This window comes from Alligator sinensis, unplaced genomic scaffold (assembly GCF_000455745.1).
Source record: "Alligator sinensis unplaced genomic scaffold, ASM45574v1 scaffold301_2, whole genome shotgun sequence".
NCBI classification, from domain to species: Eukaryota; Metazoa; Chordata; order Crocodylia; family Alligatoridae; genus Alligator; species Alligator sinensis.
In genome coordinates, this window is record NW_005841874.1 from 215111 (window position 1) to 233156 (window position 18046).

At 46.9% G+C, this 18046-nt stretch overlaps 1 protein-coding gene across 1 annotated transcript in view; it reads right to left on the reverse strand.

The window, feature by feature from the left end:
- Positions 1 to 11026, reverse strand: part of LOC102376427 (cytochrome P450 2J6-like) — a 24474-nt gene extending 13448 nt beyond the window's left edge. The window contains exons 1-4 of the mRNA XM_006017101.2: positions 10765 to 11026; positions 8573 to 8735; positions 5863 to 6003; positions 4631 to 4791 (exon numbers count right to left, since the gene is read on the reverse strand). Of these exons, the coding sequence (XP_006017163.1) occupies positions 4631 to 4791; positions 5863 to 6003; positions 8573 to 8735; positions 10765 to 10935 (636 nt within the window). The 5' untranslated portion in view covers positions 10936 to 11026. The remainder of the gene's footprint in view (positions 1 to 4630; positions 4792 to 5862; positions 6004 to 8572; positions 8736 to 10764) is intronic.
- Positions 11027 to 18046: the final 7020 nt, after the last annotated feature.

The following is an 18046-nucleotide window of genomic DNA, read 5'->3' on the forward strand; positions in this document are numbered from 1 at the left end:
TTCCTGCTGGGACTTAAATCCAGAGTTCCTGGCTAGAGGGTCTTACTACCTCTACTCAGAGTTAGACCGATCACATTTGGGGTCAAGAAAGAATTTTACTCCATGCTCAGATTGGTATGGAATGGGGGTTTTGTCCTCTGTGGTAGGGGCATGGCATGAAGTCTCAAGCACAAATACCAATCTTTGCAGCAGCAGGACATTGGCTGCTATGGTTCCCCTGCCTTACCTGTGGCGGGTCAGTTTTTTATGGCCTGTGGTTTTGTTTGGGGTTGACTGTGTAGTTTTGCTAAGAGATTAGACAATGGATTTGTACAAGATGGTTTGGGTAGGGTTAATCCTGCCTCAGCCACAGCATTGGACTAGATGCCCTCTGGAGGTCGCTTCAAGCCCAACTTCTTTATGATTCTCTGATTTTATGGTGGTGCCACAAGATATTTGACATTGTCAAGGGGATTACCAATGCCAAAACAGGCAGGTTGATGGTGGACTCAGTGATTTAAGTACTCCAGCAAGTGCATTTTCAGTACCTTATGGAAGAATAATGTTGGAAAGAAGTCATTTATGGAACAGCAATCCAGGGGCATATGGTTTTGATCCCTAAGTGTAAAACTGAAACATCAGAGAATTGTAGAATATTACTTTAGTATTAATTACCCATAGATCTAAAGCCTTTCTTATTCCCCTTCCTCCATGTGGCAGTATTATGTCCTTTTTGTGGCCAGTGTTCATGCTGTTGACTTTTCAGATGAGATGCATGGAAAATAGAATGGGAAGCAACACTTCGTGAATTCTGTCGTAAGGTAGATGTGACATGTTTGGTGTTATTGTTACCCTGTGTTCATCTGTAGCCCTGTTCCTTCCTAGGCTGAATTCATAAATATAGGGTCGGAAGGGACCTTGCAGATCTTCTAGTCCAACCCCCTGCCCTGGCAGGAGAGAAAACTGGGCTCAAATGACCCCAGCCAGATAATCATCAAGCCTCCTCTTAAAGACCCCCAAGGTAGGAGCCAGCTTCCCTTGGAAGTTGGTTCCAGATCCTAGCTGCCAACATTAAATACTTAATTTGCTCGCATCTAGATACTGCAGACTCCCTTCTGAGTGGCTGCTTCATTTTGACATAAAAAGAAAAGGGATAGATTTTTTTAATTAGTGAGGTCTTTCTTTGGCTGGTACCCACCAGAGATACACCGTTACTCCATCTGTATCTTAAAAAGAAGGGGGAAAAAGAGAGTGGTGCTCAGCATACACACTCTCCCTCTTTCCTTCCTGCATTAACAAGACAATGTCATTTATAAATATACATGACCATCAGCCATGCCTTCAGCTTCCCAGCATCATGTCTTCCAGCTCTGTCATCTCAACAGGCATTTTTTTAGGTAAAAGTCTTCAGACAGGTTACAGTGCTACCCAATCGCAGTCCTAACTCACATTCTCCATCTCCCCTCTACAGACCAAGGATAACCCCACATCTACGTTTAAAGAGACCAACATGATCCAAGTGATTTCTGACCTCTTCATAGCAGGTTCAGACACCACCACAATCTCTTTATTGTGGTCTATCCTCTACATGATGGCACACCCAGAAATACAAGGTGAGAGGGACATGCAGCTGCACTTATTCCAGTAACTGAAGTCAAAGGAATCCAACAAAATGTGGGCAACTTCACCAACTATATAAACTATCAAACTTTTATTGAGTGAGCCCAGATCTTAACTTGCAGCTAGTGACCTGCAAAACTAGAGCTGTCCATGGTCTCAGTAATGACAGATTTAAGTATAAGGCATGGCACTTCATTCCTGTGAATTTCTAGTGAATTTCTGTGCATAAAATATTGGTAACAGGTGCTACATTTTCCTTATCAGTAAGAAGTAGACATGGGCTAGGTGCTCCCAGACCCATCTGCTGAAATACAGATAAAAGTTTTCAGAGCCACTTCTCATATTCTTAAACACAAACACTATAATCAGAAAATACTGTACCTGACCCTGTACAAAACTAGCTGAAGTACCTCTGAAAAGCACAGCCCTGAGTTGTGCACAGACTTTCCTTGTTAGGAAACCAAACATATCACATCTACATAATGAAAAGCACATACTTGATGATCTGTAAATATGTAATCCACTTACATAGCTTCCCTACTGCTTCTTTATTTTAATAAACTTATTCAAAGTATTTCATTTTCATCATTACATTATCTCTGTCCCCTAATAACTGACATGTAACATCCAGTGTCATCTCTTTACTTGTTATTCTTTTCCCCTATATAGATTCCACAATGTCTTTCCTGCTATGAGAATCACCCCAGCCATTTCAGTTACACACTAGCTCAAAAGTCCAAGTTTCACTTGCACAGGTGACAAACATTTTCCCCCCTCCTGCTCCCCGACCCCAATAAACATATTTAATATAAATGTCAACCCTGCTGTAGCAGCAAAGCAAGGAGACCCTCTACACCTGTTCTCAACACCTCAGTCTTCTGTGTGCTTGTGAGTAGCCACCAGAGCAACCTCAAAGTGTTGTCACTGGCATCTCTCTGGCTGTGGAGTGTGCGAGCAGCAGCAGGTGAGCAGGGCCTGCTTTGGAACCTGTTTGCTGGGACATGCTATTGCCATGGTATAGACCAGGTGTGGGCAATTTTTTCGGGTGGAGGGCTGCTTAACAAGTTTTGGCAAGGCCTCGAGGGCCTCAAGGGTAGCCCTGCCCCCTGGCAGGTGCCCCACCCCCTGTTCACCATCTTGTAACCAGAAGTCCTGCCCCCTAACCCCTGACCTTTGCCTCTGGGAGTTTCTCCCCTTCCCCAGGAAGTACTCCTTTTGGGGTGGGGGGCAGTTTGCTTGTATACTGTGTGTGGAGGGGTGGGGGTGTGTGGTTGAGGGAATATGTGGCTGGGGGGATGTGTGGGGTGTGGGTATGGTGCAGGTGCAGTGTATGGAGGCATAGGAAGGGTGTGCATGTGAGAGGTGGGGTATGTGTGGAAGTGGGATATGTGTGGGTATGGCTGAGGTGTGGGGTGTGTGGGACTTCTCTGTGTGTGGGTATGGTGCAGGTGGGGTCTGCTAGGGGTATCACAAGGTGTATGGGGTGTGTGGAACTGCTGGATGTGTGTGGGTATAATGAGGGGGTTTGGATGCATGTGTGGTGAGGTGTAGGTTTGTGTGTGGGATGTGGGTATAGGTGTGGGTGTGGTATGTGTAGGGGGTGTGAGGGTGTCTGTGTGTGTGTGTGGGGTGAGGTATGGTGGGGGTCAGGAGGAGATGCTGGAGGCTGGGGGAGCCCAGCACTTCCCTGGGCAGGGGCAGCAGCAGGAGCCTTGCTCAGAAGCTGTGCCTGGTTTGCGGAGGCTGGGAGTGCAGCACCCTCTGCCTCGGGCGGGACTCAGCCCCAGGCAGAGCGTAGCAGGGGCAGCTGCAGGTGGGGCTGGATACAGCTAATTGGTGGGTGCTGCCTGTGGGCCGGATCCAATTAGCTGGCAAGCTGGATTCGGCCTGTGGGCCATATTTTGCCCACCCAGATATAGACATACCTTCAGCCACTATATAGATCCTCTCCTGATTCCACAGCATAACTGTTTACTCCCACCACCTTCCGACATCCACCAGAAGGAACAGCCAGTAACAGGGAGATCATTTCAGGATCTACATACCTAAAGCCCCGTCATCCTAAAATATACTCAACACTGGAATTGTCACAATACCCCAAACCCACTGTTTTAAAGGATAAACATTATTAATATACAATACCTAAGCCAAGACCATCAAAGCACAGGATCCAGAGAATCACAGAGAATCACAGAGGGCTGGAAGGGGCCTCCAGAGGTCTGGTCCAAGCTCCTGCCCAAGGGGCTCAGACACAGACAGTTCATGGTTGATTATAACCACAGCCGGAGGTGAGAAGGAGCTCATCTGCAGCCCTGCAGAGCCAGCAGGCCTCCCTGGGGCGGGCACCTCTGGGCCGGTGCTACCTTCTGTTACTTCCTGTTGTGGTTCTTTTGACTTGAAGGGCATGTTTGTTGCGAGGAGTGGGAAGATTTTGTGCATTTATGGGGACAGTCACCGCCCCGTTGTGGGAGATGGCAGTGTAGGCTTGGAAGGGACATCAGGTAGAGGTGGGAGGGGGCTTTCCCACTTGAAAGGCAGGGAGTGCGAGTGGGTGGGCAGAGGGGGCAGGGTGGGAAGAGGGTTTCTGTCTGTACAGGACCCAAATGTAAACGGGGACTGGGAAGCACTGTTGGACGGGGTGGAGAGGGGGACACTGGTTTGTGAGAGGCAGGGAAGTGGGGCTGGGGGTGGTCTTTAAGGTTCTGGGGCAGGGGCGGTTTGGGGAGTCTGTTTTGTTTTATCCTATTATTTTTGGTTTTTGTCTGGTTTTGTGAATTGCTCTGTCTAAGCAGCCCCGAATCTTCTTTGGGGATAAAAAAATCTAATAATCAAACAGACAAACATCCTGCTTCTGTTGTGAACTGTTACCACTGTCAAAGTGATGCTCACACCCTCAGGCCCAGAAGGCTCCATTATGTATTTTAGTACTTCTGGCTACTGTAGTGGTCCCTTAAATTATAACACTCACAGCCCAACCTCTCAGCAACATTCACTATCCATTCTAAGAAAGTAAAACAGATGTTTTCCTTACGAAATAAAAGGAACTGTTCCCATATGCAATAATGTCAGCAATAATTTCAATTAGCTTGTGGAAGTGTTTATCCTCTAGGGAGAAGCGATGTCCAAAAGCCACAGCACAGATCACGTTTGCGACAGTATAGCCAAGGACCAGAGAAGGGTCCAGAGATCTTCCTGCAAACACAGTGAGCATTTACTATTAATGCGTTTTCTTACTACCTCTCCCTCTAGCGGGGCAGGAGAGATTAAACACTGTGGCAATGTCCCTCTATGCCACTGGGGTCTTGGAGGGAAACTACAAATCACTGACAAAAACCCCCCCAAACTTCAGTCAGCTGAAGGGCAGCTTGCTCAGTGAGGAGAAGCAGCAGCAATAGTAACACTCTGCTCTTCCGGTCTCTGCATCAGTACATCTTATGTTTGAGAATTTAGAGAAGAAAATCCTAACCCTAGTGAGGTAGCTGTGGTCTTGTCTTCAGCAGCTGTGAATACCCTAACCATTAAGGCAACCCATCTCTTTTTCCCCCAGTTACGACCCATCTACCACAACAACTAAACAGTTGTTCAGTACAGTACACCAGGGCTGGGGGTGCTGGCATGCGACCCCCAGGCGTTGCACCCTGAGAGCCACAGGCTGTGGGGACGGGTGCCTGAGATTCCCCCTCCCACGCCACTGTGGAGGCAGCGTTGGTGACACATGGCCCCATCAGCCCCTCCCCACCACACAGCAGTGGGAGAGGCAGCTGCCGGGGCCCGTAGACAGCACGTTAGCTGTCTGCAAGCTGCACGTGGCCCACGGGCTGCCCCTTGGCTAGCCCTGCCATGCACAATCATCCAGTCCAAACAACCTTCCCTCTCTCCCTAAAGGAGAGTCTAGCATATATCTGAACTTGGTTGCAAAGGTGGGGGGGGGGGGGCAGGAACACTGTCCTTCAAGCTGTGCAGTAGTCTGGTAGTAGAGAATTCACTAAATTTTCTAGGACCTCCAAACCCTGAGGTTTTCTGTGTAGCTCTTCTGAAAGAAAATCCTCAACAAGGTATTAAAATACTGGCTCTAGAGTATTAAGATGCAATGCTCAGCTCTGCCCATTGTCTTGTATTTCATTCCATGTAATCTATGAAAAACCCCAGAACTCGGGATGGTCCATTGTGGAGCAGGAGGCAGTGCCGCTCTCACCGTGCCACAGCCTGGTTCACATGGTGGGAACACGCGAGGAATCAAAAAGCACCTTAGCAGGGACGAACCTTTCATATTGCCGAAGTGCTCCACCAAGTGGCTGGCCTCCTCCTGTATTCGGTGCTCCTTCCCCGTTCCTAGTTTTCGCAGGATCATGAAGCAAAAGCGTCTCTGCTGCTTCCAGACATGACCATTAGAGAACATAATACCTGTGGTCATGGAGAATAACGTACATGCCATGCTGATACTTTTGTAAAAACTAAAGCATGCACACAAACGAGGGTTACACCTACAATACATTTTGTCTGTCATGAAAAAAAAGTCTACAAAGGTGGGGCTACAATGATTTCTTTTAACTGCCATCTTTCTTTGAAACTGAAAAGACATAACTTAAAATCACCCCAGAGAAATCCCCCATTAAGAAAGTTCCATGTCTTTAAAGCAGGGGTCTAAAATCTCAGGGCACTTGGGGCTACTCGTTGTATAGTAGCCTGGTTTTCTGACTGCACTGCCTCCACAGTCTGTGGGACTGTGGAATGACCTAGGGCAGGAGCTGGTAGTCACAGGGAGCACAGCCCCCCGGCACCCGACTTGCTACAGATCACAAGTACAAAGCAGAGGGGCAACTAGCACTTTTGGTGCCCTGGGCAGAGATGTTGTCAAGTATTGCAGAGCGGGGGTGCCAAGTGCCAGCGGATGCTGCTGGTGCCCTGCTCTACAGGATGCAAGTTCCCATCCAAGGGGCGAGGAAGGCCGCGCGGAGCAGCCGGGGGAAGTTTGCATGGGGAGTTCTCAAAGCTGATCACGAGTCGCGGCGCTGGGCTCCTGCAGGAGGAGCTCTTGGCACACGGAGGCACCTCCATTGCTGTGAGCTGCAGGGCTGGACTGGCAGGTTCAGGGCTGGGCGAGCTCCACCCCAGAGCCAGCAGCAACCCCCTTGCTGCCTCCTGCACTGCAACCTCTCTGCACCCAGGATCTGAGCAAAGAGGCAAGTCCCAGGGCAGCAGGAGGGAAAGGTGATTAAATAAAATGGATTATATTGAGCTACTGGGAAAATTATTTGTTACTATATTCATTTTAAACATGATCTTTATTGTAAGTATTAGATGAGTTTGCATATTTATGTGATTCATGGATATTATAAAATGGAATGAGTGGTTTTAAAATATTTTAAATTTTTTAGTACAACTGATTTTTTAAACAAATACTCTAGGAATCAAAATAAAATTATAGAACTCATTTAGAAAACAGTTACGCTTGGTTTAGGATTTTCCCAGCAGTTAGAATCATAGAAAATGAGGGTTGGAAGGGACCTCAGGAGATCATGTACTCCAACCCCCTGCTCAAAGCAGGACCAGCCCCAACTACATCATCCCCGCCAAGGCTTTATCTAGTCAGGTCTTTAAAACCTCCAAGGATGGAGACTCCACCACCTCCCTGGGTAACCTGTTCCAGTGTTTTACTACCCTTCTAATGAGGAAGTTTTTCCTAGTATCTAACCTCCCCAGGGCTGAATAGAGGCGAAGAATCACTTCCCTTGACCCACTGGCAACACCCCTACCAATGCAGCCCAGGATGCCGTCAGCCTTCTTGGCAACAAGGGCACACTGCTGGCTCCTGTCCAGCTTCTTGTCCACTGTCACCCCCACGTCCTTTTCTGCAGAGCTGCTGCCCAGCCCGTCACCCCCAGCCTGTCCCGGTGCAGGGGATTGTTCCCTCCTAAGTGCAGGACTTTGCACTTGTCCTTGTTGAACCTTTTGGACCAATCCTCCAATTTCTCTAGGTCACTCTGAATCCTAGCCCTACCCTCCAGCATATTTACTACTCCCCACAGCTTGGTGTCATCTGCAACCTTGCTGAGGATGCACTCCATCCCATCTTCCAGGTCGGTGATGGAGATATTGAACAAAATTGGCCCCAGAACCCATCCCTGGGGCACTCCAGTTAATATAGGCATCCAATTAGACATCAAGCCATTGATTACCACCCTTTGAGCCTGATGATCCAATTACTTTTCTATCCACCTTACAGTCCATTCATCCAACCCATACTTCCCTAGCTCACTTGAGAGGATGTAGAATAACCCTCATGTTGTGCTTGTTTGAATATTATTATTTGGTTTTCCAGGAGCATTCTACAGCTCTAATACAGGAAACTAGTACAGGAGCCAAATAAAACAATTAGGAGGGCAGTGGGGAGCAAGACAGTAACAGGAAATATTTGACAGGTCCCCCTTTTAGGGAAGCAGAGGGCAAATAAAGTCAACATATTGAACTGGAAGGACCTCCTGGATCCTACAGTCCATTCCTGTGCTATTACAGGCATAAAAACTTTCTGTTCCTAAGATGATTACTGTTCCCTGCACCATTTCCTTCACTAGCATTTGTCCCATTTTTCACTGAAATTGTACAAATTTTAAGACAATGATTCTCAACCAGAGCGCCAGGGCATCCTGAGGTACCGTGAGCTCCTTTGAAGGGTATTGCAGGTAGAGTGAGGAGATAAGCAGATAAGGGCAGGCTCAGGTTCTCCCTGCCAGGCCTCTCCCCACACCTACTGCCTGGCCCCTCTGCAAAGAGGGAAACACTGTAATAAAGACATTTCATTTTGAAATGGGGGTGCTGCTTAATCCACAGAAGTTATGGAGGGGTCTTGAGTCTAATGAAGGAGCCCTTGAGCTTAAAATGATTGGGACACATTAGTTCAGCCTATAGGGCTGGAAAACAGCAAAGGCAATTTCAGCCATTCCACATACTTCCTATGGAACAAAAATGTTACCGTTTCCATTTGTCAACACATCAAAGGCAGCAGTCTTAGGCCGTGCAGAAACATCCTCCGCATGGGTGGTCAGACCATCCTTCACTGCTTGGAATCCTTGCAGCACGACCACAGGGACATGCGCCAGCCACAAAGTGAAGATGCGGCCATGAGTTTTTGCCATCTGTAGAAAAGGCCAGTGCCAGAAAAGCCCAGGTAAAAACCATTGCACCACACAACCAAATGCTGGACCTACTTCCTACCCAGGGCAAGATGTCTCAGAGGTTGAGTCCTCACTTTATCCTCACCTGGGTTCTTGCATCATGTCAGCTTCTTTGAAACCAACTTCCTACAATAAGCCTCCATTTGTACCCGCACAAGATCAGCATCATCCTGAAACTCCATTGGGCCCATTATGGGCCATGAAAATGGTGTTTTACCTGAGACACCTGCTGTTTCCCTCTTTGATTGCTCAAGGCATCTGAGCTGGAGTATCCCTGTGCACTCTGAGTGGGACAGCTGAACAGATGGAGAGGAGCGGTACCCTTTAACAACCTCATAAAGAAGTAGGATATCGGCTGTGGTGGGTTCAGGTGTTATTTCTTGCATTTTGTCAGGATTGACGGCAGTTTTATGAAGAGTTTAGATTACGGATTGTATAGCATGCTTTGGAGAGAGATAATCCAGGGGTTGTACTAAACGACCTCTGGAGGTCCAGGCCTACTTCTCTAAGATTTCTATAATTTTTTTTTACCTCCTCCCTCCTAGTTCACTAACAGTAAACTCCCCCACAGAGAAACACAGTATGAAAGGGAAATTAATAGAGATAGGACCAAGGACAGCCCCTTTCCCTTGAGGCAGATGTCAGGGAGCAAGTAAACATGTGAGTCAGAACATGCATTTCTGTGTGAGTTCACATTCCCCAGTGCCTCTGAGGCTGAATTTTCAACCTGTGATTGTCACACACATTATGGAAGGCCGGGGAGACTTCAGCAATGAAAGGCAGACTGAAAAGCATTATTAAAAACATGTTTATTTCCTTGTTGCTGCCCTCTTAGATTTTGGGGCCCTGTTTCAGGATTTTTGAACTCTTGCAATTAGCAAAAGCATTTGAAAGGGTGGGGTAGGGGTAGAAACATCACAGGAGTCCAGGAGGAACATGGTGGGACAGAGGGGCAGGGGATGGGAGGTGGAAGAACAGGGTACATGGGATAGGAAGGAACAAGGCAAAGACACAGAGAGTCAGGCCTAACAAAGACTATTGTCCCATCTATGTGTTGAACTTTAATTGCTTAATATTTTCATAGCAGTGATTCTTAACCAGAGTGCCACAAGATCCTTTGAAGGGCACCACAGGAAATCAAAGGAGATAAGCAAGGTATGAGGATAAGCAGATAAGGGCAGGCTCAGGTGCTCCATGCCCACCACTCTCTGCCCCTAAGAAATTAGTTTTCAAAAGGGGATGCTGTTCAATTCAGAGAAGTTATAGAGGGGGCCTCAATTTGGAAGAGGGGTGCCTTGAGTCTAAAAAGGCTGAGAACCACTGTTTTATAGTCATAAATCTTAAAGGTCAAAATTATCACAAGTGCTGGTTACCTTGATTTCACAGGAGTTCAGCGCTCACTCAGGCATCTGAACACATGGCTGAATGATTACAGAAGCTCAGCGCACTGTCTGCTCTTTTAATAATCTGGATCTGTCTGTGGGTCCCCTCCATTCTCCTGCACTGTCCACCACATTCATTTTAACCTAGTTTTACTTTCTTCTACCCAAGACTTTGTGCAGCTCACAGAAGGTTGCTGTTGCAACTGGGCTCCCTCTTCTGTAGACTGTACACAAGCAACCAGTTTAAATTATAGAATAACTGGTGACAGATGAACAGATTAGGTGTTTCACCCTTCCCACATTGCAAGCACATGCACATATAGTCCTGAGCATTCTTTTAGTGGGAAATACCACAAAGCAGCAGTATGTCAAGGTCAAATCCAATATACTTGAAAAACTCCGCAGAATGAAAGTTGCTCTTTAAAAATTTATTCCTGTTTTTCATCAAAGGATTTCATCAGGATTTCATCATCCTGCTTGACTCCCACATCCACAAATTTTGGAATAAACTTTCTTGGAAATGCAGAAGTATCTAAGGCTACCAAAAATCACAATAGTTGTCTTGGTGAGCTTCTTAGTTCATTCATTAATAGTCTGCAAATACATACCTTTTTGAGGGTCTCATGATGAATTCTGAAGTTCATCTGAAAAAGGTTTCCTAAGACTGGGAATGGGACTGGTCCTGGAGGAAGTCGCCTGCGAGCCCACAGCACCTTCAGAAACTGCACAGACACAAGAGCTACAATGAGGGTGACAAGGACCTCACTTACTAACAGCATTTTACTTCAGCTTTACAAGGTGGCTGTGTCTGCTGCAAATGCATGGACTGGATCTTGCTGTGTTAAGGGCTTTCCAGAAAGTAGATTTTATAAACACTCTCTCAACTCCCTCCCCTCCCACGGCCTCACACCACTACTGCTCCCAGTGGGAGGATCGTACACATCACATGCACTGTGATGTAACAATGTCTCCATTGTCATCAGGGACAGATCTGTTGGAAGCCAAAGCTGTTACTTAACATTTAAGCTGCATTAAATGCTTCTTAGCATAGCAATGGATGATTTGGCAGAGAGAAAACAGAGATTAAAGAGAGGCAGATAAACTTGCAGCTGGAATGGGCTGGAAGAGTAGGCTTGGATCCCACGGGCAAGGGAAACATCTCCTTTGGTTTGTTTCTCCTGGGCATTGGGACACAGAGCTCCAGGCACGTTCTGGTAAACAAGCAGGTTGGGGCCACACGAATAGGCCCAACATCACCAATTGCACATCCCAATGGAAACAACCTGGCAAGGTCCCAAATACTGGCTAGCCCCTTTGGCCAAGAACTTCCTCCCTTGCTACATTCTCTTTTCCCAGCTCTCCGTTGGCCAATGCTCAAAGGGCGGCCAAAGGAAACGGTACAAAGACACACTCAAAGTTGCCCTCAAGCACGGCGGCATCGACACCAGCGGCTGGGATGAACAAGAAAAAAACAGTGACATTTAGGCACAGTGTATTGCAAAGTTTTTGCCCAGGGAAGATTTGTGTCTCTCTGAAAAGAAAATGTCCAGGTTTCTGTTACATTAGCTGTGGCTCAGGACACTGCTCAGCTTGGACAGGTAGGAGGTTTATAGGAAAGAGCCTGACAAGTCACAGAATCATAGAAAATGAAGGTTGGAAGGGACCTCAGGAGGTTACATCTAATCCAACCCTCTGCTCAAAGCAGGACCATCGTCAACTACATCATTTCAGCCAAGGCTTTTTCTAGCCAGGTCCTAAAAACTAGGGCTGTGCGAAGCTTCAATCCCTGATTTGATTCGGTGGAGATTCAGCCCAATTCGGTGACCGAATCTCCAAATCTGAATTGAATCAGAGGATCCTTTAATGTCTCCGAATTGAAGCAGAACCCTCCAAATCAATTCGAAGAGATTTGGAAAGATTCGGACCTAGGCACAGGTTTAAATGTTTTTTCTACATACCTCTAGGTACCAGGCAGCTCATGAATGTTGCAATGCTGGGGTGAACAGAGCGTCCCACAGAAGCGTGGGGGCTCCCCAGCATGATTGGCAGCAGACCCAGAAGTGGACTACAAGCACTTCTGGTCCACTTCCGGGTCCATCAGAGAGCGTGCTGGAGGGCCCCCCGCACTCCTATGGGACACTCCATGCGCCCCAGCACTGCAGCATTCACAAGCCACGCCTGGTACCTCGAGGTATGTAGAAAAAAACATTTAAAGCTGTGTCTATGTCCAAATCGCTGATTCTCCAAATCAGCATTGAATCTTCAGATTCGGATTCAGCTGACTCAAATCAGGGACAGTGATCCGAATCAACTAATCAAATCACTGTCCCTGATTTGGGCTGAATCTGAATCCGTATCGAATAGGGCCCGCTTTGCACACCCCTACTAAAAACCTCCAAGAATGGAGATTCTGCAACCTCTCTGGGTAGCCTGTTCCAATGTACTTATGTACCTCACTTGGACAACATAAACTCAAGATGAGCGTTCCCTCTGGCATAGCGTGCAAGGTGTGGCTCAGGGCCAAATACCTCCTGAAATGAGACAACTGCAATATTACAGATGCAGAGATTCAATTAGGAGCAGCAGAGTTCTTTAGCTAAAAAGGAAGGGAGAACAGATTTGCAATGAAGGAAGTCATCATGGCCTGGGGATTTCCCCCGGTGATTGCAACATAACAAGAAGGGAGAAGGCAGATGTTGAGGATAACTGAGAGCTGGGGCTTGGCAGGGTAGAGCTTCCAGTAAGAGAAGGAAGGAAATGGGTGAAGTAACTATGTTGATGGGGGAAAGGGATGAGACGGCAGCGAGGAGAGGCCTGAGTGCAGATGAAAAACCCTCATAAGGATGTACTGAAAGTCATGGAGGATCAAGAATACTCTGGCTGACGGACAATGCTGAAAGCCCAGATGATGGGCAGACAGGAGGAGCTCAACAAGAGAGATGCAAGAGAGAACAGTGCTTGGGCAGACCCTGAATAGTGACGGGGACACTTGAGAACCTGGTCTGCAAGTTGAATAAAGAGGTGAAGGCAAGGAAACATGCAGATACAAGGCTGGCCAGGTCGTGTACCTGGAAGACAAAGTTACTGAGGATGACTCTGGAAGACTGAGAGGAAGATCTGAGAGCCAGGAGGTAAAATTGCAGAAGGCTCATGGGGAGGAGCTAGATCAGGGGTGGGCAAAATGTGGCCCAGGGGCTGGATGCAGCCCAGCAGGCCATTCTATCTGGCCCACAGGGCCCCTAAAAATTTAGAAAATTAATATTTATCTGCCCTGGGCTGCATGTGGCCCTCGATGGCTTGCCAAAACTCAGTAAGCAGCCCTCTGCCCAAAATAATTGCCCGCCCCTGAGCTAGATGGACAGATAATGGCAATGGGGGTGTCGGGAATTAATCAGACACAGGGCTGTTCAAAATAGGACAGAGTGGGAAGGTCTAGGTTGGAGAGCTTAGAAGTATCAGGAATGTGAGAAGAGAAGCCCAGCATGCCCCCCAGGGTCTGAGGCCTCCATAAGTTGGGGCAGCTAGAGGCAGATGAAGGGACCCATATCTCTGAGACCCAAAAGTTGGAAGGAGTGATCTGTGAAGTGGTTGTGGATGGCTGTGATCTTTTAACAGATTCCTGGGCCAGCCAGAGAAAGGAGGCAAACCAAGAAGGGAATAGACACAAAGACTGGAGTGCTGTCCTGAGAGGACCAGAGGTATTGGGAAGGGCTATCATGGGAGCTGGGGAGAGTGAACCTGAAGGGAGCACGTAGACACAAGGACTAGGTGTGTGGTGGCAGGAAGAGAGGGAGTCCAGGGAACAGGTCAAGTAGCAGCTATACGACGTGCATTTGGCATTGGCACAAGCCGAGTGGGAGCAGGTAGGCAGGGCGGGTTCTCATGGGGTGCTCACCGGCACAGCTGGAGGTACAGAGACATGCGCCCGCAGTTCTGTCGTACAAGACTTCAGTGGCAACCACACAGCTCATCCTGCGGCTGTTTGCATCAGAACCCTCCAAGGTGGATTGTCTGCACTATCCACCAGATTATCAGACCTTTCAGGCACACATTTCCATCTGCATCTAATGGGACAGTCAGCCTGTGTACCCACTGCCTACGGCATCTCATGGGGCAAGCTCTCTTCCACTCCTAGGTTCTTTATTTTTCTTCACTTGCTTTTTGGGATCCTCCTTGCCTCCCAGACCTCCCCTACTTACAGTGTGTTCAGAATGGACCTGCACTGCTCACAGGTACTCCACCAGCAGCACTCCCACAATTCCTCTCCAGCCCTTCTTTGCACACCCTCCGGTGCTGCCCAAAACCTTGGTTGCACTATTTAACCTTCTGTTCTCCATTTATCCTTTTTTTTTCTTAAAAATTCATTTAGATGTATTCATAAGAGCACTTAGCAATGGCCACAGCAAGCATGGCTTCCTACCATGTTGCTGGCCAGCTCTGTTAACACAGCCACATTCTGGTGAACACAGGGAAAGACAAGGCCAAGGAAAACTTCCAGCCGCAGCCTGAAGTTCTCCACATCTCCAGTGCACTGTGGCAGAGGCCGGCACTGCTGTGTAGACACCAAAGCAGAACTCAGGGCAGAGAGAGGATTAAGCATATGGGATAAAAAACACACTTTGGCCGTGAACCAGAACAAAGGTTTTAGGAATGATCCACTGATGTTCCTCTGCCCCAGAACATGTGCATCATTCCCCCAGTGCTACTTTTCAGTGCGCAGCTGGGATTGTGCTCATTACATTCACTGATCCCATTGTCAAGGTGCCTGTACCTGAAATCTTCCCTGACTCTCCTAATGTCAAGTAAGTCCCTGCACTTCCCCTGTCTCTCTCCCATAGCTGTAAGAACTGTCCCTCTGAATCCTAGCCCATCTGCCAGGATGACTATTTATGGTGCTGATTTTGTACATCCTTTATCTGCGGAGGACAAGGCAGGAAGCAGAGCAGGCAACTCAGAGGATTTCCCTGACTACAACTTGGACTGCCAGGGCGAGTGTCTGGACCTCAAATGAGGTTCCCTCAGCCCCTAACCCATTTGTAGATACACGGACCATGATTATGTCCTCCGCTTGCCAGCACATGCAACAGCCCAGAATACTGCTCATTGCCAAGGTTTCCTCTGCTAGCTGGATTAAACCAGCATGTGCTACACTCACACCTTTGTTTTTGCTGGGTGGGAATATTCTTAATCATTTTGTGATGGCCTTAGGAGCTGCTTGCACCAGAAATACCGTCAATACAGTGAGGAATTTGGGGATATGATTTTCTGCAAGTTATTTTTACGTACATTGAATGAAGGAACAGGAGTGAATTAATTTCAGTCAGTGGGTATTACCTAGCAAGCTAAAACCTTGAATACAGTTATAACTTCTGCTGGGTAGCAGAAACTGTATTGTCTTTAATACCAACAATCATTCTGACATGTAACATGCCTATAAAAAAGAAAAAGAGGGCACAGAAGAGGTGGTTAGAGATGGGGCTCTTGTATATGAAGAATCAGCAAGCTAATTATTGGCATTATAGTGCATCCAAGTAGCAACCACTATAATTAAGATTACAAAAGAGATACTTACTAAAGAGACTTAATTTCTCGAAAAGCAACACCTCAATGAGTTCACGCTGTCCCTCCTTTTCTCCTTGCCTCACAGATTTCAAGGGTGTGCTTGGACTGACAGAGGAACAGATTATGAACACTTGATTAGAGTGGAGGATGTTACAAGCCTGAACAGAGTGGCACGCACACTCGCCCCAGCTTTGCTCCAAGTTAAAAAGGAGAAACACTCCTTTTAGACAGGGACTGGCACAGACATTGGTCTGGCACAGACCATAGTTCTGGCACAGACATTGCGTAAACCGCTTTGGCCTAAATAAATGCTACATTCAACCAGGTTTATCTCAAACCAGTTTCAGCCATTTTGAAACTGGTTTTTGTGCACTGAATGTTTGTTCTGTTACAGGTTTAAACCAGTTTCTGATCACTTAAACCGGTTTATGTGTAATGTCTGTCCCTAGCCATAGAGTTTCGATTACTTACTATGGTGCAAAACCCAATGCTGATCCTTAGTTCCCTGTCAGTGTTTCCCAGCCTTTTCCAGCCCAAGGCATACTTACATTAATAAAAATTTTCCGTGGCACACCTGTTAAGGCGTTCTCCATCCTCATACTCATTGTAGCTCATTGCCATGGCAACATTCTGTGGCACACCTGTTCATTTGTGATGGCACACCTTTGTGCTGTGGCACACTGGTTGGGAAACACTGTCCTAAGTGCATGTTTAAAATCCATGGCAATATTTACAAAATATTGTGGGGTATGTGATTATAAAAGGGCTCCCTGTCTATCAGGACATGGTAGGGGATATTATCTTGTCCTCAGGGTATGTGTCCTGGCAATCCAACTTCTCCGAGAACACAATGCAACTCTTGCAATTCGCAAGCCATGGGTATTCTTACTCTAAATCCAACAGGACTGCAGGAGATTACTTGACTGTGCTGTTGAAATAATCTTGTAAAAAGCAAACTCTTTCTATTATGCTCCTACAACAAAGAAACCAAAATGGAGATGACGTGTGTTTCTTAATGATCCCAAAGACTGTTTTGGAAACAGAAAATAATAAACACATCTTTCGTAGGTACTTCCTGCTGGAAAGCAGAGAGGTGGGCTGACTTCTGTGCCTACTAGGTCTATAAGGACTATCTGAAAACACAACCTGTTAACAAGTAAAATCTCAAATTACAATTAAGTCATTCCTCGGGGAATTGATTCTTCTTCTTTCTGTAGCTTGTATTTATAAATAAAGTGACAGTCTTTTAAAGTGCATCTATTTTATTCCTAACACTACAATAATAAAAAGAAAAATGAATTGTCTTCTTATAGATAGAAAGCATCCAGAGTACACTGTGTTCTTCCACCTCTCAGGTTGACTTTCTTGGAGGAGAAACAATACAGGGCATAGATGCTGCAGAGGATCCTTCCCAATTAGTAGGAACTGCCCTACATAAGCACCATGTTTCATGACATCCAGGGCTGCTTTTAAACTCTCCAACTTTTCAGACTCTGCTAACTTTGTAGAAAGTAAAGACAGTAGAGGGAATTTTGACATATGCTCTGGGAAGGGTGTGGGTGGGGGGTTAATTAGTAAGCTGCGCTAATTAAAGTGTCTGAGCGTCACATGTATCAGCATCCACCATACTGAAAAATGGTGGTGAGGTGCTTTGAACTAAAGCTCAATGAACGAGCTTTAGTTCAAAGCACCCCACTGCCATGGGGGGGATGCCAATACATTTGACGCCAGAGTCTGCTAGAGCGCATTTATTTCCATGGATTTCCAGTGCATCAGAGCCGGCTCGCTGCACATGTATAGGAGCACTAGGGGCGTATGTAGACAAAACGAGAGCCCTAAATTGAAGTGGTGGGTTTTAAAAAACACCGCTTCAATTTAGGGCTTATTAAACCCCCGTGTCATGCACACACCCCACTGACTTACCTGCCTCTGGCGGGGAGGGGAGGGCAAGCTGCCCAGTGGGCAGAGTGGTCCCGGAGCTGTGGGGGAGGGCTGGTGCTTCCCTCTGCAGCAGTGGTGCCAACTGCCAGCAATCATTATCAGTAGGAGGAAAGGGATGTTATCACTAAAACCACTTCCTCTCTCTGCTTCACTCCAGAGCCATCTCTGAGCCTTGCTCAGTCCCACTGTGAAATGATTGCTGGCTATACATTTAAAGAAACAGTGAGCCTGTGAAGACGTGTAATCTCCAAATCTACTGAACTATTCTATGTGCTGGAGGATTTATTGCATAAAAACATCCTCACCTTTGTTTTACAATCAATTACAATGTCCACCACCTCTTTACATCCTTCATCCCAAAAGCCAGAAGTAAAGGCAACACAGTCG